At 37.8% G+C, this 25,006-nt stretch overlaps 1 protein-coding gene across 2 annotated transcripts in view; it reads right to left on the bottom strand.

Moving 5' to 3' along the window:
- Nucleotides 1-2,579: 2,579 nt before the first annotated feature.
- Nucleotides 2,580-25,006, bottom strand: part of LOC106867699 (ganglioside GM2 activator) — a 66,877-nt gene continuing 44,450 nt past the window's right edge. For both annotated transcript variants that reach the window (XM_089355378.1, XM_014912654.3), the window contains 3 exons: nucleotides 21,760-21,964; nucleotides 12,530-12,704; nucleotides 2,580-3,577 (listed from right to left, as the gene is read on the bottom strand). In XM_089355378.1, coding sequence (XP_089211504.1) covers nucleotides 3,464-3,577; nucleotides 12,530-12,704; nucleotides 21,760-21,964 — 494 coding nt within the window. In that variant the 3' untranslated portion in view covers nucleotides 2,580-3,463. The remainder of the gene's footprint in view (nucleotides 3,578-12,529; nucleotides 12,705-21,759; nucleotides 21,965-25,006) is intronic.

Genomic DNA, 25,006 nt, shown 5'->3' with positions numbered 1-25,006 from the left:
TTAATAACTCTATTTCTGAAAACCAGTGGATAGATTCCACTGAAATTAGATAAATAACCTTCGAGCAGATAGTCAGCAGCGCCGCCTGGCTAGGGCTTGGCTGCTCTGCATTGACAAGGGGCAACACCCTGAAACTAGTCTGCAGATGCCAAACCAGCAGGGGGACACTGCTGACCTCCCCTGTTCGAAGGTTATAAAGGACACAGGTTTCGTGTGTCACATAGCTAGCTAGAGGCGATGGCTTCTTGGAGCTAATTCACGGCAGCTTTCGTCCTAATTTTGGGACTGCCATGTTGGCTTGGCGATAACTATTAATTTCCAGTACCGCTGCCGTAGTCTCCTTTAGAGAGACTTAGAAATATTAATAACTATATATATATATATATATATATGTATGTGCCACTCCATCGGTTACGACGACGAGGGTCCCAGCTGATACGATTAACGGAACAGCTTGCTCGTGAAATTAACGTGCAAGTGGCTGAGCTCTCCACAGACACGTGTACCCTCAACGTAGTTCTCAAGGAGATTCAGTGAGGCACAGTGTGTGATAAGGCTGGCCCTTTGAAATACAGTTACTACTCATTTTTGCCAGCTGAGTGGACTGGAGCAACGTGAAATAAAGTGTCTTGCACAAGGACACAACGCGTCGCTGGTAATTGAACTCACGATCGTGAGCCGAATGCTACCCTTATTTTGAGCGGGCGACATGTTTCGCCTTTGTATAACCTACCACAGCTGCATGAGATGGAGTACACGCAGTCTTTGGTCATATCTTTTTCTATTGGTGGTTTTACTCGAAGGAGATATTTGCGAAGTGTTGTATTACTCTTGAATACTGTCCTGATATGGCCTGCATATCTTTTGTACCTTTTCGGAGAGCCCTTTCACATACGGTAGACAGACCGTGGACAGTTTATTGGTTTAATCCTCTCTTTTCTTCATAATTGGAGTGGATAGTATGTTTTGGGGGTAGCTGTTGCTTAATAGATTGTTATTGAGCTTGATCATTTCTTCATGGTGTGTATCACGATCGCTACTTATATTCTTTGCTCGATGTTTTAGGCACTGAGCAATCCCTCTCTTTACACTGTATGAAAAAGTTGCCGGTTACTTGGGATCTTTTCCTTTTGGCCGGCACATAGAAAAAATAATTTTTTGTAACTAAACACTTTCAAATTTCGTATACTGGTAGAATGTGTCATTTAAAACATCATTTACTCTTGGCGCTTTTAAGAAAATTCTTTATTTTCGAAGTTATTTCGTGTTAAGGTTGTCGTATTTCGGTAATTTCAACCATTCAGTAACGTCTATGAAGACACATTCGTCTAAAAGTAGTTGTTCTCCTATGACGAAATTCAAAAGCGCTTACCATATATTCACGTTTGAGTTTGCTGAAACTAATTAAAAGTAAATATACAAATCATCATTTTGATTTTTGATATTCGCCAAACACATGACCATTTTGTATGCATGTGTATGTGTATGTGTGTGTGTGGGTGTGTACGTGTGCGCGCGCGTGTATATGTGTGTGAAGTCGCGGATCCTAGCGTAAAGGATCTTGCACTCGCAATCGCAATGTCGTACTTTCGATTCCTAGATCGGCTAAGCGCTGTGTTTTTGAGCAAAACATTTCATTTCACGTTGGTCTGGTTCACTCAGCTGTAAATGGGTAACGTTGCAATGGACTGGTGTTCTTATTCTATCGTTCTCTTTTGCCGAACCGCTAGTTCACGGGGAGGTAAATCCCACAATACCGGTTGTCAAGCAGTGTTGGGAGACAAATACAGACACAAAGATACATACACCCCGCACACACATACATATACTACTAATGCATACATACATACATACATACATACATATATATATACATATATATATGCATAAATTTAAGGAATGGAGTGAACGCATGTTATAACTGCATTCTTTATTCCGACATATGTTTCGAAGAATTACAATTTATGCGATCCATAGGAATCGTCGATGTTAAAAATGTAAACTTCTCCTCAGGGAAATGTATGGGGATCATCTTAAACACGATTCCTATGGATCGCATAAATTGTAATTCTTCGAAACATATGTCGGAATAAAGTATGCAGTTATAACATGCGTTCACTCCATTCCTTAAATTTATATATACTCAAATACCCAAAATATCAAGGAGTTTCTGCCTCAAAAACAGGAATTACACCACAGTTATTTTGTGATCTTCGCTACCCTGGTTTCTATTAACCCATTTATTCTATCCGAATTATTATTAATTAGGATAAAATAAATACATATAATTAAATATATATATGCATATATATGTGTATATATACATACATATATATATATATATATATATATATATATATATATATATATATATATATATATATATATATATATATACACACATACATATATATATATATATATATATATGTATGTATATTGTATGTGGATATATATATATATATATGCATACACATAGACACGTATAAATATGCACGCTCATGCACATACACTCATATCTACATCAACAACCAAAGGTATTATTCAATTTGTATATACAAAATAATAGCACAAGAATATTCTGAAAAAATATATATAATTTTACATCTATATAAGTTTTTGTTATAATTGTGTAAATATACATATATTTATATATCTATATCTATATAAGCATGCTTTGATATACACATTGTCTTTTTTCCCTTCATCCTCATTTTCATCGTTTTTGTATCTATGTGTGTGTATTTTTGCATATCAAGGTGCACAATGTTTATTGTATGTTCTTTAGGATGTTCTTTGAGGGTGAGTTGACTGTTATTTCTTTTAGGTCAAACAAGTAGTGGCTTCTTCATTAGCCTTGTTAGTCATGTTTATAGCAGTGGTACATTGAAAATTATTATATGCAAAACCATTAGTAATTGTTATAACATTAATATGATGGCTATGACCATTGTTGTGATCGTGACCCTGATTATGATGACGTAGACAACTGTCATCATCGTCGTCATCGATGTCGTTGTCATCATCATTATCACCATCATCGTTTCGTCATGCTTTTTACAATAGTTTGTATAACTGTTATTGTTGATCCTTATAATCCATTAATCCAAGTTCTCAGTTCATTTTCTTCATGAATAAGCCAAATCAGAGGTTAAATAAGTAAAAATATTAGGTCCCGTTTCAGTACACATCGGAGATTTCGCGGTTACCTGGTGGTTTGCAATATGTATGTATGTATGTATGTATGTATGTATATATGTATGTATGTAGGTAGGTAGGTAGGTAGGTACGTACGTATGCATGCATGAATGTATGTACGAAACGTACTTATGAATTGATGTATGTTTGCGTGTGTGTCTATAATTATATATATATATATATATGAAGTTTTTCTTTGTTTGCAAATTTTCCGATTCCATTCTAGAAAGCCTTAACCATAACTCCTGCCATTACGAAAGACAGTTCAAGTTTTAAAAAACCATCCTTTACTCCGTTTTCTGATCGAAAACTTTAATTCCAGGCAGCCGAGTTCCTCTTTTTCATCTCCCAATACTCGAATATGAAGTCTGTAATGACCCTGTAAGAACAATTATAAGAACAATATAAGAAAACAATATTTAATTTACAGAAATAATACAAAAAAAGTAAATGTTTATGGTGAGTCAGACATTATTAGATTTTTTTAATAGCTTAGTAATAGAGGGAAAAGCAGCAATCACGAGTTTTTTTGTTTTTTTCACAGCCCTTGTAGCCGGTAGTACGGAACAGTAGAGGGTTTCCCCAAAATTGAGGACTTAGCCAAAAAGCTTGCAACATAGTGATACTGTAAGAAGCGCGTAAGATTTATACATACAGCTGAGTTACGATATGCTCCCGAAGAAGAAGTAATAGCTGTTAACAGACGCCGTAGATGAAACATGATTTATATTACAATATAAAACACAGTTCTTTTTTTTGTTCTTAAATGTGACAAAGTGTTGCCATATGTTTAATGCGACTGCATTACGGATGGGATACCGATTGCAAGTATGTATGATGAAACATTAAATTTGTTTTTTTTTTCCACAAAATACACTCGTAAAGTAGGGGTGCATCTTATGCGAGAGTGCGTTATATACACCGTCAAATACGGTATAACCTTCTTAAGCAAGCAGAATCGCTAGAGCTCAAAAAAAAAAAACAAAAAGAAGCATCGTGGCATTTCTTCCGTCTCTTTGCATTCTGAGTTCAAATCCTGCTGAGGTTAACTTTGCCTTTCTTCTCTCTGGATCAAGTACTGGGATCGATGGAATCCACTAATCCTCAAATTTTTTGGCCCATTCTTTTATTCTTTTACTTGTTTCAGTTGTTTGACTGCTGCCATGCTGGAGTACCGCCTTTAGTCGAGCAAATCGACCTCAAGACCTATTCTTTGTAAGCCTAGTACTTATTCTATCGGTGTCTTTTGCCGAACCGCTAAGTTACGGGGACGCAAACGCACCAGCATCAGTTGTCAAGAGATGTTGGGGTGACAAACACAGACACACAAACAAACACACACACACACACACACACACACACACATGTAGTTGAAATTCACAGAAAAACAAAAGACGGAGACAGGTGTGTAAACAACAAACAGCTGTATTAGTTTAACGCTCGGGAAGGTGAGAAAGTATTTTACATTTCGAGCCTACGCTCTTCAACAGAAAGGAACACGAGGAAATAAACAGAGAGAGAATAAAAAAGATCTTTTGGATCTGGCAGTCAATCATGGCTGAAATTTACAGTAAAACAAAAGATGAAGACAGGTGTATAAACAACAAACAGGTGTATTAGTTTAACGCTCGGGAAGGTAAGAAAATCTTTTACGTTTCGAGCCTACGCTCTTCAACTAAGTATCTGGGTATATTCTGGTTGAGTGATTGATTATATGAATATAAAGACGAGGTATTATACGAAAAACAATAAAAAATCCAGCCAAAATTATAAGTTATTCACACACACACACACACACACACACACACACACACACACACACACACACACACACACACACACACACGTACATATAGTACGTGCACTTGGATCGTTGACTAAGAAGTTTGTTTCCTGATCACATGGTTTCAGGTTCTCTTGTCTCCTTCGATATCTTCTCTTCTAGGAAGTAAATTATTAGGCTCGACCTCACAATATTTCTCCCAATAATCGGCCTTCGAATGTCATGAGTGTTATTTCCGTGACCTTATTGTTAGCACCAGCAATTATTTTTTGAGGGAAGATTTGTGATGCGCTATAATCTCTGATGGTGGTGGTTGGATGGTATAAGAAGTAGAAGTCGTATCGTCGTCGTTGTTGTTACAGATTTTGGAATAAGATGGGTGAAAATCGCATGCTTTTCTCTTATCTTTCGCGAAAGGGAAAATTCTCGGACTTTTGTGATTTGACGGGCAACATTTTTTTATGTACTGTTTTTGGTACCGAAACACTTTCATACTTCGTATACTTGTATATTTTGTGGTATAGAACAGATAATAAATTTTGTATTCGAAGTTATTTCACGTTAAAAATTGTCTTATTTCGATAATTTCAACTAATCACTGACGTCTATTCAGTTGAATACAGTAACTGCTGTGACGGTGTATATGGTATTAATCCCCGTTAGTTCTGACATTTCCGATTAACTAGACTGTTCGTAAACAAAGGGGAAAAAGCCATCAAAATACTTGAATATTGCCTGCACTTGTTATTGGAGCTACCAGAATTATTAATGCACCTTCACCAAGTGCTTCATTTCCTAGAAATAGCAGCCAAATCTTCTTCAAATCAAACTCTAGTTTAGGGTTAGGGTTCGGGTTTTAGAGTTAGGGTTAGGGTTAGGAGTGAGGTTATGGGAAAAATATACACACACAGATACGCACAGCGTAATTTATTATATAAACAATATATGCGTATAAATTACGATTAAACCGGATGAAATATGTCACAGGGAATAACATTTTTATGATCGGACAGCACTGACTGTATTCAGCTGAATAGACGTCAGTGATTGGTTGAAATTACAGAAATACGACAACTTTCACATGAAATAACTTGCGATGTACATTTTTTTGTTAAGAAGGCTAAGAGAAAAAGTTGTTTTGTATGACACATTCTATCAGTGTCCCAAGTTTGAAAGTGTTTCGTTAAGAAAACAAGTGTTGCCCGTCAAATCACAAAGATCCAAATTCTCTCTTTCTTCCTCTGTCTTCCTGTTATTTGGGGATTTTTTTAATCCTCTTCCCGGCTAAACGAAGCCATATTAAAATCAACATTTTTTAAAAAGTATTTTTTAAGATTGGCAAAGCAAAGTATTTGTTAGAGTTTGATATACCACCAAATGATAAAATGCAGGAGTCTGTATGCGGTCATTCGATCTGCAAAGATTAGCAGCCAGACTGCCTCAAACCACAGCCCGATGTCTTGAAAATAAGTAAGAGCCCATAGCACGTTGTAGTTCTAGATTTTTGAAAGACGTAATTCTCTTGGCTGGAATGGTTTTGATTACAGTTTGCACGATCCCTGTGGTATTCATTTTCAGAACGTATTGGTCATGTAAAGGAGATTATTTTGATGGCTCATGTAAGTCATAAATAGTTACTCAAATAAATAAATAAATTCTCCAAGCCTTGCGACTTGAAGGGAAAATTTTTCAAGTGCAAACCTATGGACACTCGAGAAATAAAGAGCTCCCCCCCCCCCCGGGACCTCGATATCTCATCCGCTGCAAGTTTATATTTTAGTAGCTTAGTGGTATTTTATTCGTAAACACAATATGGCCGATTGATAAAGAAGTTCGCTTCATAATCACGAGATCTCTGGTTCAATCCCGCTATGTGGTATATATGTCGAGCAGTTACTCTTTTCTACAGTCCCACGTTGATTCAAGCCTTGTGTGTGGAACTGGTTAGGAGAAAACCTCATGGAAGTCCAGAGGATGGATTGTAGCAGTAATTCAAAGATCTAGCCTTGTCATACAATGTCACACCGATTCAGCCAGTCAACCACGTTTAAGATACACATATCTGTGGAATGCTCGATCGTTTACAATCTAATTCATAAACCTAGTGAGGCACTTGATCGAACAACTAAAATCTCACGTTTTATATTTAAGAGATGAGGAATTATGTACATTATTTACATTATTTACAATTGACGGATATTTGTCCTCATCTTGTTTGTTGTTAACACAACGTTTCGGCTGATATACCCTCCAGCCTTCATCGGGTGCCATGGGGAAATTTCGAACCTGGGTTCTCATTCCTAAGGTATTTTTCGATGTTGTTGTTGTTGTTGTTATTATTATTATTATTATTATTATTATTATTATTATTATTATTATTATTATTGTTGTTATTATTATTATTATTCAGATCACTGCCTGGAATCGAACTCGGAATCTTGAGGTTAGTAGCCCGCGCTCTTAATCACTACGCCATATGCCCACGGGCATATGGCGTAATAATAGTAACAACAACAGCAACATAATAATAATAATAATAATAATAATAATAATAATAATAATAAGAAGAAGAAGAAGAAGAAGAAGAAGAAGAAGAAGAAGAAGAAGAAGAAGAAGAAGAAGAAGAAGAAGAAGAAGAACAACAACAACAACATCGAAAAATACCTTAGGAATGAGAACCCAGGTTCGAAATTTTTGCTGTTCTAACGATTGATTTACTATCTTTTCTACGATCGTAATCCACAAGGAAATGTAGCAAGCCTTCTTGTGAGTTGGAAAAATAATGGGCAACATTACACTGTGTACACGATTTCTGTCCTTGGGTAGCAACTGTTATTTCCTATATGCTTACTCCTAGAAAGTATAAAAAACGGCTAATATTATTTTTCAAACTTTACTCTCTTTACATTTATTGAAACCCGAAAGAATCTCTCTCAATACATGGCTATGATGCTTCCCCGCTATTCCTGCTCATCATCAGAGATGTACATATTGTCTTCCACTAAGGGACATGCTCAGGTGGTTATGGACAAGCAAATGACAAGCAGATCTGTGCTATTGAGCAAAATATTTGCTATAACGATATTTCTGTTTCAGCAACTCAGCGCTGAATCTGTATGAAATGTAATGGAAAATAGGTCAGTTTCAAATGATTTATGTCCAGGTGACAAAAGCAAAGTTTCAGGGAATGGCTGTCGTTTCCTTTGATTTCTAGATAGAAGCAAATAGGAAATAGCACTTACTGACTAAAGACAAAAAGACTAAAGAAATCTATTGCACAGTGTAATGATTGCTCACTGCCACTCAATAACCCCTTGATACATTATCTTCTTGGGTTGCAGAGTCAATGCGTGTCGGAGTTATTGTTTGGTATGTGGTGTTTATTTTAGCTTATTTATTTTTATTTTTAGATAATTTACGTTTCGGTCCGTGAAATCTAGGTCTGTTTCATTCCATTCTAATTCTATCGAGCCATATGTTATGGCTGGCATTGGAAAATGCGTTAATGGCACAGATGTTAATGGCACAGATGTTCTTGCTACCGAGATGAGATTTAAGCATTTGAAAAATTCTGTCAAAATATTCATTTTTCATTCATGTTTGCACAGCTTTTATTATTCTTCAGACGTTTAGAAGCATTCTGAGGATCATCCCGCTCATTAGTGTTTATGGTTGTCTTCGACGAGGTTTGGGAGAAAAAGGAATACAAGTCCCGCAAAGCTAATTGCGTTATTCTCAAAGTCTGACATAAAACGCACGGATTTCTTGAACGTGCCACAATGGACTTGGATAAACTACATCGGGTTATCCAGCTATAAGGCTTCTGTTAGGTCAGAGGATAGAAATGACATGCGATGTTCACATTTCGGGTAATTAGCAATCTCTCTTAGTGAGAGTCACGGAAGGCAGTCACAGTAGACATTGAAGGTCACCCTTTTCGGATGACTAATTCTCCTATAAATAGCCGAGTAAATTATGTCAGAAAAACGCTCACTGCCTGCTATCGGATAGCACATACTTATTCTTGGTCCATAAAATAGAGAATTGTGGTTTTGTTTTGCATTGTTTGAACTGGTCTCTCACTTGTGCAGTCAATTTAGATAATCTAATCAATTACATTTATCGGATTTGCGAGTTAGTTGGAAGTTTACTGGCCGATCGTCAAAAACCAGAGGTTAGATTCTTTAAAGAGGACAATTAGAGTACTGTTCATAAGGTCCAGCAAAAAAGTACCAGTATAAAAACAGTAGACTAGAAGGAGGACTAGTCAGCGGATAAGAAGAGACTTTTAGGAAAGAATCGCAGCCAATATCGTGGCGGAAAAAATTGCGCTCAACCATCTCTTTGCTGCGAAACGCAAATATTGTGTAATCCAGGTTTAACACATGTCATGTCTTTAGAAACAAAGGAGCGATATCTGTTCGAAAGGCACGAGTATCATAGATGCAACGTAAAAAATAAAACCAATTTGTCTTTTTACAAACTACAATAAGCGTCTGTTATCCTATTCCAGGAAGATGTGAGCGCTTATTTTCTGAGCAGTTTGCTCAACTATTTGGGAGAAGCAGTAACATGCGAAAGATACATTTTAATAACGGCTGCTGTGATGGCCTTCCACAACTCCCAGCAAGAGAGGCAGAATGTCACGCAAAACCAGTAACTGTAGTAGAGGTACGAGAGGCACCTCGTGGTTATGTAAGTGGAATATTTCCGAGTTTAGACGGTCTGCCTTCACATACTAGACACATTCCTTACAGTCTTGGCGGTTTCTATCGTAAGTGATAGCATACTGAGATCATCAACAGTTGTGTGGGGGTGACGATGCTGAAGAAGAGCACTTTCATGAGTAACATCATTGGTAATTTCGGGACCATAATTGTGTTGAAGATTTTAGTCAAGGTGCACACAAAAAGGTTGGTGCTTGTCATCAATACCACACAGATGTGTGAAGTCTTCTGTACACCTATCCAAGACCCCACTCTACAAAACAGCACTTTGTAAAGGGAGTGGATAATAAGTCTTTAGATCAATCGTAACTTTTCATGGAGTCGACCATCGTTATTAGACGCTCTCCTAAATGCAGTCAGTTTTCAGAGATCAAATGGCTTTTATGCACATTTCGGTGGTAAAACTAAATGACCACATATAAAAACTCACTCGTATCGCATAGTTAATTAAGTGCTCCCTCCCTCCTCACGTCTATATTAATTGGCTCTTGAGCTACTGCTGCCGAAGTTAAGTATATTATGAGACATTTCGCTCGAAAGCGGATAAATGAGAATCATGTTGGCATACGCAGGAAGCGTCACCATTATGATGTCATACCTGTTGGAAATTGAACCAAGTACAAGAAATAGGTGATAACAGAAACAAACGTTAACCAGGACAAATCGATAGGCTTTCAGCTCAGAAACTGGTTAATGTGTTTGGAACAAACACATTAACCACCTGACAAACACGTTAACCACATATGACCACCTGACTGCCATGTCTTATCTCAAGTTGCAACTAATCTAACAGGAACATCTACTCTTTTGGATTTTGTATCATATAAAGAGCATATTTCGCTGGTCAGGAAGTCCATCTCTACCAGTATCATTTTCAGGGACGGTTGGAGATGCGTTGAATAATGATGCGCAGCAATGCACTGATATTGCGGCTTCTTCGGAGATGGTGATGAACAGATATGGTCACCATTTGTCAGTCCTGAGTGAAGTGTAGACTAATACCGGAATGTTGTCAACTGCTCAGTGCTCTACCATTTGGGAAATGCAGCCAGTGGAATGTTCATCCTTGAATTCCATAAAGAGTTATTGGTGAACATGAACGCTGTTCAATAAAATGTTTTGTTTATTGGTGAGGAATAACTAATCCGAGTATTACCCGGTAACTATAGAGAAATTACAATTCATAGCCTGTGAAGCATTACCAATTTGAGATAAACTCGGCTGGTATGGCCGTGTCGTCAGCCAGGCTTGTCTGAAACGCGCACAGAACGATGAAACTCTACTCTATGCATTCGTTTATGTCGGAATATTGCTGACATGTGGCGCTGTGTCGAACAGCTGTTGTTGGTTCTTTAGGTTCTGAGTTCAAATTCCGTTGAGGACAATTTTACCTTTCGTTCTTTTGGAGTCGATAAAATAAAGTACGAGTCATGTACTAGGGTCGACGTAACTGACCTATCCTGCTCCCCTTTAAGTTCTGGGGTTGTGCCTAAATTAGAAATCATTCTGTTGCTGACATTCTAAGATTCTACTGCGATATTTCTCCATGATTTATGAGTGAAACTGTCATTATTATTATTACTAGCGGGACCCGTGAAAATTTCACGGAATGAATGGTAAACTTATTGGTTTATTTCTGAAAGCTTTATCCAAAAAACCTGAAAGTGTAGCCTGTGTCTGTATGGAAAGATAGTCGCTCATCTGCTACTCTTTGAAAGGTGAAATAAATTGTAATACAATGATTACTTAATGCACTTTATATATATACACTTTATATATATTATGCACAATTTTATAAACTTAATACACAGCACTCATAAAATAATATTCACTCTTATTTTTTTCATTTTCCCCATAAACAGCAAAAATTATCCAGTACATATAATATAACCTTTAGTTAAATTGCATATATCTGCCGCGTAAATAAGAGTGAATATTTCACGGAATTTCACTTATGCGCATGCGTTAAGTGATAGGTGATATTAAAAAAACTTAGTTCAATTTTTTAAAAATACGCTTTTCACTATCCGATCACCACCACCTCCATCTCCTCCTCCACCACCGCCGCCGACGCCACCACCACCATCATCTCTCTCTCCTCCTCACTCTCACCGTTCTCTGTCTGTCTGTCTCTCTGCCTTTCTTTAACCTCACCATCAGAACATCACCTCTCTGCTAAAATTATATTTTTAACTCTCCTCCTCTACCTTCAGCTAACTTTTTAAACCACGTTATAAATATTACGTTCCCCCTACATCACATCATGGACGCTTCTCTCTACCTCTTTTTCTTTCTCCCTCTTTCTGTCTCACTCTTCGCCTTATTCTCTTTTTCTCTTTCCTTTTTCTTTCTCCTCGCTTTCCTTTCAACTAATCAGGTGAAAGCGTTACAATTACGTTCCCCCTACCTCATGTCGAGGACACTTCTCTGTCCCTCTTTCTTCTCCCTCCCTCTTTTTCTCTCCCTCTTTTTCTCTAATCCCGTGAAAACGTTATCGATGGGCTAAGTAACGCAATGACAAGCAGAATTATTATAAGATTATTATTATTATCATTATTATTATTATTATTATGTCTTTTTTCTTCTTTCTTCAAATTTTCTTCCATTTCTTGCCGAGTGTTTTCCACACACTTAGGGCAGAGAAGCTCATTGTATGCATTCCCAGTTTACACACACAAATTCACTGGTAAAATATGTATTTAAAAAAAATTAATAAATAAATAAATTCATGAATGGATATTGTTTTCACAGTTGTTTTAAAATAAATTCTGATGGAATATAACAGAATAAAAATATCATTGACTTTAACCAGTGTACTTACATTGATAAGTGGACCAGCGAACCCTCCAAATTTTGGAATAGACAGTGGCAGTTTGTCTATTCGGAAGTTTCCATTAAGAAATGGACAATGACATCGTAAATTCTTATCTGTTAATTCTTTTGGACAACCGTATATTTGATATTTTTCCAGACTGTTGCAGATATTGTCGTACATGCTTGAGAAATAAACAAAAAATAAAGTATTAGAGGAAACGTTATGAAAAGATCAAAATTAGAAATGGAATTAAATTTACAATCATTCAAACTATTTGTTATAGCTTATTTGTAAACTATTTGATCGAGAACAAAATCCTGTTTTCGTTTTTGTATTTCCTTACTTGTGGAGTCTGGAGGAAGGAGCCGATCTCATGGTCTTCGCAGCCACCCCTAGATCAGTAAGATTGATGCTATTAGTGTTTCTCTCTCGAGCCTTTGTAAGTTCTGGTTTTATTTCATTTCGCTTTACCATTGTGTAGTCAGTTACTTTAAATCCATAAATGACTAACCCTTAAAACTTGACTAAAAGCACGTATTATGGAACATTAGCCTCATTCCAGATCTATATTGTCGTTCAAATTTCCTTCTTCATTTGTTTATCTGTTAGTCATTCTATTTAGTTACTTATTGTAATTTACTGCTATTATTCAATGTATTACAATTATCTGTTCCATACCCTCCGTATTCGATTCTTTTCCACTTTCTTCATTTTAAAATCTCTCCTTCTCCCCTTCTCACTCTTTTTGTATTTGAGTACCTGCTCTCCTAGAGATCTTGGAATTATCTACTATAGTACCACCTCTGAGATAGTTTGGCTTCTACAAGCCACTATGAAGCAATTCATCTAGGAGCATCCGCTACTCCGAATTGCAAACGGATAGTATAAGATAGAGGAGAGTCTGCGTAAAATACTATGACCCATTTTCATCTTCTCTGGCAGGAAGACAAACATACCTATCTATTTAACAGCATCATCTGATCCTTAGGAGCCTTTAGGGGAGCTCGTTTGGTTGCAAGCAGTCGGGCCACACTTTCATTTACTGACGAACACTCTGAACACTCTGAACGTTCTTTGAGACACAAGTCTGTCTCTCTCTATTGCTAACCCTCCTTTGGCTTTCAAGATAATCTCTATAATCAAACTTCGCAGTGTTAGATGCTGACTATATTGAGAGAGATTTTTACCCTCCCATTGTTTTAACAATTTTATCCCTAGTTCAAATCTCTCTACTCCCTTACTTTACGTTTATCTGATGCTTCTACTTGAGATCCTTCAAATACCATAGGATATAACTTTATGTATTGAAAACATATATTCCATTTCCCTCTCTCCCCCTATCTCTGAATTCTTCATGTTCTGTGACTTCAAAGATCACGACTCTTCTTGGATTTCCCATTTTAGTATCCACACCTATCTGTATCCCTGACACTTCGACTACCTGACATCTCTTTTTCCAACCAAACTAAACTTTACCAGGCTTTCACCATTTCTGTTCCCATCGGATCATCCAATTACTACCTAACCAAAGCATACACCTTACACCACTCTACTAAAGCACCTATTTTACAAATCCTTTGGTACTGTAAGTAATCTAACTTAGCGGAGCTTCCCTAGTTCTTTGGTAGCACTTGTTTAAATGTCTTAGTTAGGTATGTGGAGGAACACGTACTCATCTAAGATATCTAAACGAGTGACGGAAATGATCCCATTACGTATGTCTTATCACATTCTACTCAAAACCAAAGCTCGTTACTTCTCTATCTACGCATCAGTTTGCCTACAGCTGTCCAAAAGCAGTACGGGAAAAATGCATTGCAAATATTGCCTAAGAATTTAATCTATGAGAGCTTTATCAACATTACAACACCACTAAGAAAACCACCAGAAATATCATAGTTGATTTTGTGCACCATCCAGCCTGCATCTCTCTCATCTCTTAAATTACAACAGAAACTTCTAGTCTATTACCAAGAAAGGTTCTACTATTATTTAGAATTAGTTATCCATAATTTCGCAGCCAAGATGACTCTGTTTAGCAATATTCCTGATGAAGAAGGCATCGTATTTACCTTCAATTCCGTATTGCACAAACACAGCAAGACTCTTCCCAATTCATATGTATGTACAAGTAGAGACAGACGGAGAGAGAGAGAGAGAGAGAGAGAGAGAGAGAGAGAGAGAGAGAGAGAGAGAGAGAGAGAGAGAGACGCATATCTATCTATCTAGCACTAGATAGTGCGCGCGTACATGTACATACACTTACGTGTGTATATATTATAAATTGATAAAATATGCACCAGACTTTAAAAAGAAATAAGTACTGGGGTCAATTCGTTCGACTAAAATTCTTCAAGGCGGTGGCCCAATATGGCCGCAGTGTGAGGCCTAGACAGACAGACAGAGACAGAGACAGACAGAAAGGGCTAGATAGATAGATAGATAGATAGATAGATAGATAGATAGATAGATAGATAGATAGATAGATAGATACACACACGTGTGTATGTGTATGCGAGTGTAGGTGGGTTTGGGTATCATATCATCAGAATTGCATCACTTCAAGTTTCACAGTAGTGAGAAAAATACTTTTGATCGTTCTGATGCCTGCTTCTCTACCAATAAACACACACACACACACACACACACACACACACACACACACACACACACACACACACACACACACACACACACACACACACACACACGAATCGAGAGTTATCTACAACTTTTCTTGTCAAGGTCATAATCGTATGATTCAGTTTCATTTTTTTTTGTGTGTGTGTTTATGCATGTTTTGCATTCATTTTTAATTTTATTATATTTATAATTTTTTTTGACAAATATAAAATAAATATCCAGCGACATCTTATCCCTGAATGAAATGAATTTAGTGCAAATGCCTTAACGTTGTATAAGAAGAAAAAACTATATTCTATGATTTAACTATAAACTAAATTTGATAGACACTTCGGTGAATCGGTTGTGTTTAAATATTTAGCATGTATGTGAATAGCATTTCAAGATACTTGCTATTCTACAAACCTATCGCTGCATGACATTGTCAAACAGAAACTATCAACTGACATTGATTGTGCTCGGGTTATTTTCTTACATTTTATAGCACAAGGTTGTACAATTGTCTGGAAAGATTGTTTAGTCAATTGAATCCTCTCCACCATGTGACCTGTTGTTTAACCTCAGACCAGTTACGATCAAATCTGATGGCTTATGAACCAAAGTGTTGAAGCCTCATCACTCTGTCAATTCTTTAATCATAGTGTGCCCAGAATTCGCTTTGTTTTTTAAGGGGGTAGAGTGTGATTTCAGAGATTTAAGGCAGTTTAAAGCTTATTAGCTTATTAGCTTATTAGCGATCACCGTGTATTGACTAGAGAAAATAATCGAGTTCATTTTTTTTCCATCGAGGGCCTATATGCCCCAATGCTAAACTATTTTCCGTAGTCAATACACGATGATCGCTTATAAGCTTTAAGTTCATAAATATTATTATTTACTGAATGAGGTTTTTTTACGCATCGAAAGCCTATGAGGATCCGCTCACGTAAACTAAGGATCAAAGGGTCCATCGAGAAAAGATGGTTGAAAATCCCTGATTTACAGGATCATTAGTTGTCTCGTACATGACTCATCATCCGGTCTGGTAACTTGCACGAATCCATACAACTCTTCCACGCCAAGCATCCCGATCAAGCGATGGGACATGACTGCCTGGCCTAGGTTTTAGCCCTATTGGTCTTTCGCTAGCTCAAATATCTCATTTGCGCATGCTACGACTACTGATGATAGCAGTAGTTCACTAACTGAACCGGTTGATCCTGACTGTTGACAGTTTGTTGTCTATCCATCTGTTCAGTACCTGTCGATATTCGTCATTACTCAATAAGTTCATCTGCCGAAATAGTTCACATCTCCCATACTGCATTCCATGATTTGAACGTATTCTGCCACGTGGGGTTACATGCAACTTTAGCCTATAGCTGTGACCCTGACAGGTGCTACAATTCCAGATCATGGCTGATCTGAGAACAACAATAGCTAAGAGGTGGTTCCGCACTCCTCAAAAGGCTGGAACTCGCGAACCAGAGCCCCATTACCGAATGCAGAAAGATGTACCCATAACTAGTGCTTTTCAATGATGCATGACTTCAGCACCAGAGGTGCGGAAGATAAAGATGAACGAAGCAAATTTTTTTTCTCAGAACGTAGATGGCTGTCACTAAATATATAGAGATATTTCATCGAGCGTTCTGCCATTGCCGTCTGCCTTTAGTTTTTGTCGTTAGTCTTTGCTCTAAAACCACTTCTACCCTGCCATTACTGATATATTCGTCTATGAATTTGTTCTTTACTACATATTTTTGCAAAGGTGTAGCTAATCAAATGTCATACATGATTTTCATCTTGTTAGTTTAATAACCCACTTGATTTTAGAAACACCACTTGACATTTATATTCATTTAATGTATCTCGAGCCTGCCCGCTTGACTTTACTTCAGCTTATTGAAACTGGAGCCTGTCGGTCTGACTTTATATTCAATTAGTGCTCCTGATGCATGTCTGCCTAACGATATTCGTTTTTATGGTTCAGTTAAAGGAGGAAGTGTAGTTCTCGTGATGTTTTCCAGAGCTTCCTAAACGGAAGTAAGGAAGTTATCATCAGAAAAAAGACCTGGTCGGAATGCATACGACAATGTGTTCTGTGCTAAAGTCATTCGGTACCTATATTGATGGCATGTGCAAGGGATGAGTGGGGTTAGGGGCAGAAGGGCTGTAAACGTTGAAGTAATCGAAATCAATGACTTCTGAGAAGGATGAAGTGAAATAAATGTCTCGGCGCGAAAAGAGATGTGGTAGAATTGGTAGTGTCAGGTGATGGGTTAAATAGGGAGGATTTAAATTCATCATTTCAAGCAAACAAAAATTTCGACCGTCAATTATACAGCTCTCCCATAGTTAGAAGTTACTCATATAGACTATTTACAAGTAGTTGCATTGTGCTGTTCGCCAGCTAAGTGTCTTACGAATGGTTACAGCTCACTGGCAGTCAAACAGAATACTGACACTTTCAGCTGTGATTCAACTATCTGAAGATGGAACAAAGCTTTTTAGATGACGGATTGGAACCTTACAGCTTTTGAGATCCTTTAATATGGTTATATGAAAGAAGTTTTTATGACTAATTATATTGTAAAATCTATCCTCTTAAATTCTTTAAAAAGTCATCAAATGACACGTTTATATTTTATTTCGGGTTTTCATTTTACATTAACATTTTGCAATAAATTAATTACACTTTTCCTTATGGTTAATAAATTTTCTTTAATATAACTTTTAAAGATATATTTTTTAAAATCCTTCCCCACTTCTTTTCTAAATAGTTCTCTTTACCGAGATGTATAAAATGTAAGCCACAGAACGGCTGACTAGCTTCGTTTATGTGCCATATGGTATGCAGACTAGTGTTTCATTAATATGCTTTTCATATTATATATATATATCGTAGGACTCTGAATATCCACCTAGAAAGTTACGTTCCAAGGTGCAAATATCAACAAGGTTTGTTTAGATGGTTGTCCATTCATGAATGTTTCTGCTCTCCGCGTCATCAATGTCGTCCATCGGAAAGGCAAGGCCAAAACAGCTTGGCATCAGTATCATCACTTTGACGTCGTTGTCAAAGCAGAGAGGCGCTTCATCCGTCCTACTTAACAAATATGCCAATCCATCGTCCGCGACTGGTCCTCAGAAGGACTAAGGGGTAAGTTGACTTTAGCGGGATTTGAACTCAGAGTGAAGCATTCTATGTGAGGTTCTTACACCCTGCCTATTCAAGTAGTTGTTGGCACTCCGTCGCATACGACGTCCAGGGTTCCAGTTGATCCGATCAACGGAACAGCCTGCTCGTGAAATTAACGTGCAAGTGGCTGAGCACTCCACAGACACGTGTACCCTTAACGTAGTTCTCGGAGATATTCAGCGTGACACAGTGTGACATGGCTGACCCTTTGAATTACAGGCACAACAGAAACAGGAAGTAAGAGTGAGAGAAAGTTGTGGTGAAAGAGTACAGCTGGGTTCGCCACCATCCCCTACCGAAGCCTCGTGGAGCTTTAGGTGTTTTCGAGCAATAAGCACTCGCAACGCCCAGTGTGGGAATCGAAACCGCGAACCTATGACCGCGAGTCCGCGGCCCTAACCACTGGGCCATTGCGCCTCCACGCCTATTCAAGATACAGATTAAGTCACAAAAATCGATGTGAACGATGCGCTTTACTTCAAGCTGAAAGTTTGATCGTTCGTATTCTACCATTTCCACAACACACAATCATCTTGTCCCAATTCGTTACGTATACCCTCCACCTCACTCTCTACTATCACCACTTACTCTTCACTGCCTTCTTTCCAACGTGTGGAGGTGTGTGACTTAGTGGTTAGGGTGTTGGACTCATGATCGTAAGATTGTGGTTTCGATTCCTACATCGGCGACGTGTTGTGTTCTTGAGTAAAACATTTTATTTCAGGTTGCTCCAGTCCACCCAGCGGGCAAAAATGAATAAACCTGCATGACTCGAGAAAGTAACTTTACTGCTTTTTTTTCTTTCCAATGCACATTTATCGTCGACCACTCATCAACGCTTGTTCTTCATTCATTATATTCGTCCCTTCGTCTCTCAACCATTCCCCATCTCGAACCATCCCTCGCTCTTCCCATACACTCTAGTAACTTGTACCCATCCTCACTTCCTGTTCTTCTGTTTCCACTCACTTTCAGTCACTTTCATGTACCTTTCGAGGTCCATCCAGACACTTTATCATCACTACTTTATATCTTTCAAGCTCTACCCTGGTGGAGGCGCAATGGCCCAGTGGCTAGGGCAGCGGACTTGCGGTCATAGGTCGCGGTTTCGATTCCCAGACCGGGCGTTGTGAGTGTTTATTGAGCGAAAACACCTAAAGCTCCACGAGGCTCCGGCAGGGGATGGTGGCGAACCCTGCTGTACTCTTTCACCACAACTTTCTCTCACTCTTACTTCCTGTTTCTGTTGTGCCTGTAATTCAAAGGGTCAGCCTTGTCACACTGTGTCATGCTGAATATCCCCGAGAACGACGTTAAGAGTACACGTGTCTGCGGAGTGCTCAGCCACTTGCACGTTAATTTCACGAGCAGGCTGTTCTGTTGATCGGATCAACTGGAACCCTCGACGTCGTAAGCGACGGAGTGCCAACAACAACAAGCTCTACCCTGATAACTCCCCACCCTCCCTTCCGCAGTGTGAGTTGCTACGTAGCTCCTCTACAATAAGAAACCTGTTCTTTTCAGGCCTCTTCTTTCATACTTTAACCACTCTCTCATCGCCTAGCAGTAACCTCATTCAGCCGAAGAAGATCTTAGTCTTACGAGCTGCATGATGGTCTCACTAGTGTTAGTGTCAGGCAACGAAAGCACCCAGTACATTCTGTAAAGTGAATGGAGTTTGGAAGCACATCCAGCCGCAGATGGATGCCTTTCCCAAAGGATCAGAATATTGCATCGTGGTCAAGTGTTTAAAAAAACAGACACTCGAGCACGATTCAGATCTAGTCAAACCGCCCGACGGATTTTTTCTGTTTGGCTGCCAATTCTCTATCCCTTCAATTTCTGTTCGAATTGATTTCATGTTCGGTGTAATGATGTAGTTAACCAATGCCATGAAATTTATTTTCGCCATAAATCAATAAATGAAGAGTTGATGTGGTGATGATGATGATGATGATGATGATGATGATGAAAGTGGTGGTGGTGATGATGGTGGTGGTGGCAGCGGCGGCAGTGGCAGTGGTGTTGGTGGCGTTGGTAGCGGCGGCGGCAGTGGCATTAGCGGCGGCAGTGGCATTGGCAGCGTCGCTGGCGGCGGCGGTAGTGGTGGTGGTGATGGACATATAGGGGGCGTGAACATACCGTGAGGCCAGGATAACCGTTACCAAGAACTTGTTTCAAATATTTACAACAGAGTGAAAACCACTATCAGTACCCATAAGCCGGGCAGTGAAACTACATCAAATGGCGTGTTGTGCCAACGCTCTTCTATTCTTTAAAAAAGGGACCACTCTACATGTTCGTTCCACTGGCCGTATACAAGGTTACATTAAACAATTCAGTAATAAAGTGTGGGCTAACATACCTAACGAAGCGCACCAGAATGTGTACATACATATTTAATTTAATTTAATTTAATTTAATTTAATTTATTTAATTTGCTTTGCGGGAAGGACTGTTTCAACGAAGTCGCATATTGTCCTTACCTTCGAAACGCGGAGTAGATGAAACAGGGACAACTGAAGAAGGGGTATATTCTTTATGTTGCATGTCTCGTTTCTGTTTGTTTTTTCGTTGTTCGAAAAAAAGTTTGGGATATGTAACACACTGCCTATATGTACATACGTGACCACTCTATTTTTTTTTTTTTTGTTTGTATTTCAGGGACACATTAGCTTATCAGTCATATTTTAAGACATTAATGTGAAATTTAAAAGATATTTGACCGCAGGCTGCGCGACAACTCAAAGGTTCTCCCATGCAAAAAGTGAAAACAGAAAGTGATTGAGAGAGAGAGAGAGAGAGAGAGGTGGGGAAAGAGACAAAAAAGAAAGAGAGAGGGAAAGAGAATGTAAACTTATGAGGGGAAGAGAGAGAAGGAAAAATATGTCTATTTATGTGGGTGCGGATGTGAATGTGTGTATGTATGTGAGCGTGTATCAAGTACAGAAGCATATATATGTGTGGGTGTATATATATATATATATATATATATATATATAGAGGTTTGTATATATATTTGTATATACATATGTATGACTGTATATGTATAATACATACATATATATATATATATATATACATACATACATACATGTGTATATATATATATATATATATATATATATATATATATATATATAGAGAGAGAGAGAGAGAGAGAGAGAGAGAGAGAGAGAGACAGAGAGAGAGAGACTCAGTTACACACCCAAATAAGTGCGTGTGAATATATAGGTATATGAATATACGTACATTCACACGCACATATGTTTACAAACACACTCTATCTATCTATCTATCTATCTATCTATCTATCTATCTATCTATCTATCTAACTACGCACACACATACACATACACACATACACATACATACACACCTAAAATGTATATATATATATATATATATTTACCAAGAACCAAATCTTCGGTTGAAACAGGGCAGCCGGAAGGGCACCTTAAAAATGTACTTAGTGACATTAAGGTCAACGGTCAAACGTCGTGGGAGATCGTGACTCAATGTACCTGCCATACTTAAGTAGACCGTTCCTGGCGCAACAATAGGCATTGGGTTGATTCTCATGTGGTTTATTGTGATGACACGATGTTGGTCTTTGCCTTTAAAAACAAAAGAGAGACATAAAACAAAGATAAAAATAAATATCGATAATAAAGATAAACGATTTCTGAGAAAAAGGAAAAGAATTATACCAACAAAACAAATGGCATAGAAAAGTGAGTAAAAGAACAGAAATAGTTGTTTCTAGAATAAGGCCTGAAATGTGAGAGAGTAGAGAATAGTCAAGTAGACTGGTCCTTTATTTTATCAGCTTCGGAAGGATGGAAGGCAAAGTTGAAATCGGCGGGATTCGAACGCTGAACGTAAAGAGTCGGAAGAAATACCGCAAAGCATTTTGTCTACCGATTCTTCTGAGTAATGATGATGATGATGATGACGGTAAAAATAATTCTTGCCAATTTTGGCACAAGGCCAGTAATTTTGAGAGGACTCATCGATGCCGAAGGGATGAATGCCAACGCTGATCTTAGCGGGATTTGAAATCTGAACGTAAAGGGCCGGAAAATGCCGTTAAACATTTTCTCTGACTCGTTAACATTTCTGCCAAAAATAATTTAATCTTTTCTACTATAGAGGCACAAGGCCTGAAATTTTGGATGAGGGTGCTAGTCGATTACGTCGACTCCAGTGCTCAAGTGTACTTATGTTACCGACACCGAAAGAATGAATGGCAAAGTTGATCTCGGTGGGATTTCATCTCAGAATGTAAAGAACCGCTAAGCATTTTGTCTGAGATGTTAGCGATTCAGCCAATAATAATAATAATAATAATAATAATAATAATAATCAAAATACAAAAACCTGGAAATAGAGGTAACTCGAATGTGGAATCTAAATACAGAAACAATTCCTATCATACTAGGCGCCTTAGGTATAATAAAAAAAATATTCAGACAAATACATAACAAAAACACCAGGACTTACAAATATATATAACATACAGAAAATTGCACTACTGGGCACAGCACATATCCTACGCAAAACACTTTCAATACAGTAACCATAAGAGCATCACAGCAAACCACAGCAAATACCCAAGGCACATAGAGCTGCGCTCGGTAGTGAAGTGAAAGCATGTTATAAAAATAAACTACTGAATAATAATAATAATAATCATTTCTACTATAGGCGCAAGACCTGAAATTTGGGAGAAGGGACTAGTCGACTACATCGACCCCAGTGTTTCACTGGTACTTAATTCACCGACCCCGAAAGCATGAAAGCAAAGTCAACCTCGGCGGAAAGGCCTCAAATTTTGGGGGAAGGGATTAAGTCGATTACATCGATCCCCGTGTTCAACTGGTACTTATTTTATCGACCCCTGAAGGCTGAAAGGTAAAGTCGGCCTCTGCGGAATTTGAACTCAGAACGTAGCGACAGACGAAATACAGTTAGCATTTTGCCCCGCGTGCTAACGATTCTACCAGTCGAAAAATAAGAGGTGTTACCTTAGTTCACTGGTAGTGAACAGCTGACACTGTAGTACATCTCCAGCGTTAGAAGCTGTGCAAAGGCAATAATAATAATAATAATAATAATAATTCTTTATTCGCTATTAAGTTTCGAACTTTGAACAGGAGGCATTCGAGGTGGTGGGGAATACAAATACATATGAGGTAGAATACACCACTTATATAACGATGAAGAGAAAGGCGAAAGATATATAAAATATAATTTTTAAGTTTATCTCTACAAATTTTTTACTGAATTCAGAGCCAGCACTGAAAGTTACGACATTTCGTATACGAATGCGTTTATGTAACCAATGCGATCGAAAAAAGAAAAAAATAGTCAATTGTTGTAATGTGTATATTTAAAGAGTTATTGCTCTTTCATCAGCCCCACATCCAACCCATGAACCAGCTACGAACGCATTGCCTAAATACTCAACTGAGTTTAGCGTTGTAATACTATTGGATAGACCAATTTACATATTAAACACATTTCCGGCAGTCAGTACATAAATATCAATTGCTAGCAATAATATCTCTATAGATTTTCTTTAGAATTCAGTGATAGCACTAAATATTTACGTACCAACTGTCATGAAACATTAAATATGTACCCGAAAGTACCAGCTGCTATGAAACGTTAAATATGTACCCGAAAAAAAAGAAAAGAAAAGAAAAGAAGAAACAGCTGAGGAAAATGGTTTCCCATCCTCAAAAATTTCTCGGCGTAAACGAAAGAAGCTTATTTTTGAAACGCTTAGCAGCAAGTAGTCATATCGCAAAAAATTGATTCCAAGTTTGAAATTGTTAAAAATCGGCTATCATTACTGTTTAGAGGTAATGCAATTGGAACTACTGTAAGTTAAACCCCATGCTTGTGCATTATGCTGAAAATTCAAAGACAAAGGCCAGGTAAAAGTTAAAATTCCATTCAAATGGAAATCTTGTGTTCCGCCTTTACTGTTTGAGGATTGGTTACATGGAACTCTGTATCTGAATTAGAAATATTTTGGAGACTAAAATCATTCCATTTCGTGAACTACTGACCACAGATAATGCGCCGTGTCAACCAAAATCTGTTCTGTCACCATCCAGATATTTTATTTAATCCAAACACACCAAATCGAACGTTACTTCTGCAAACAATAGATCATTGCGTTATTGCAACATTTAAAAATATTATTTTCGACACACATTTGATTACTTAATAAATGCTACTAATATAGAAGGGAACCTAATGCTAAAAGAATTTCCGTAACCATTCAATGTTCTTGACACAAGAGTAATAATTGTTTCTAATTCAGGATACAAGGCTATCGATTTTGAGGGGAAAGGGTTAGTCGATACCACCATCTTTATTTTACTTTATTTTTATCGATACCGTAGGAATGAACGGCAGAGTTAACTTAGATAAGATCTGAACCCAGAACGTAAAGTCGAGAAGAAATACTGCAAGGTATTTTGGTCTGCATCTACATGGGACACAATAAAAGGATTTGGGGATTAATTACAGAGAAAAGAGTGGAAAATTTTGGAATAAACCCTGTCCTCAATTTAACAACAGTTTTGGTGGGATTTGAAGAACCAGTAGATGTTTGAAATAAAGTAGATAATTAATATTGATAATTT

This window comes from Octopus bimaculoides, chromosome 7, assembly GCF_046866305.1.
Source record: "Octopus bimaculoides isolate indiv1 chromosome 7, ASM4686630v1, whole genome shotgun sequence".
NCBI lineage: Eukaryota > Metazoa > Mollusca > Cephalopoda > Octopoda > Octopodidae > Octopus > Octopus bimaculoides.
This window is presented reverse-complemented; position numbering and strand designations above follow the sequence as displayed.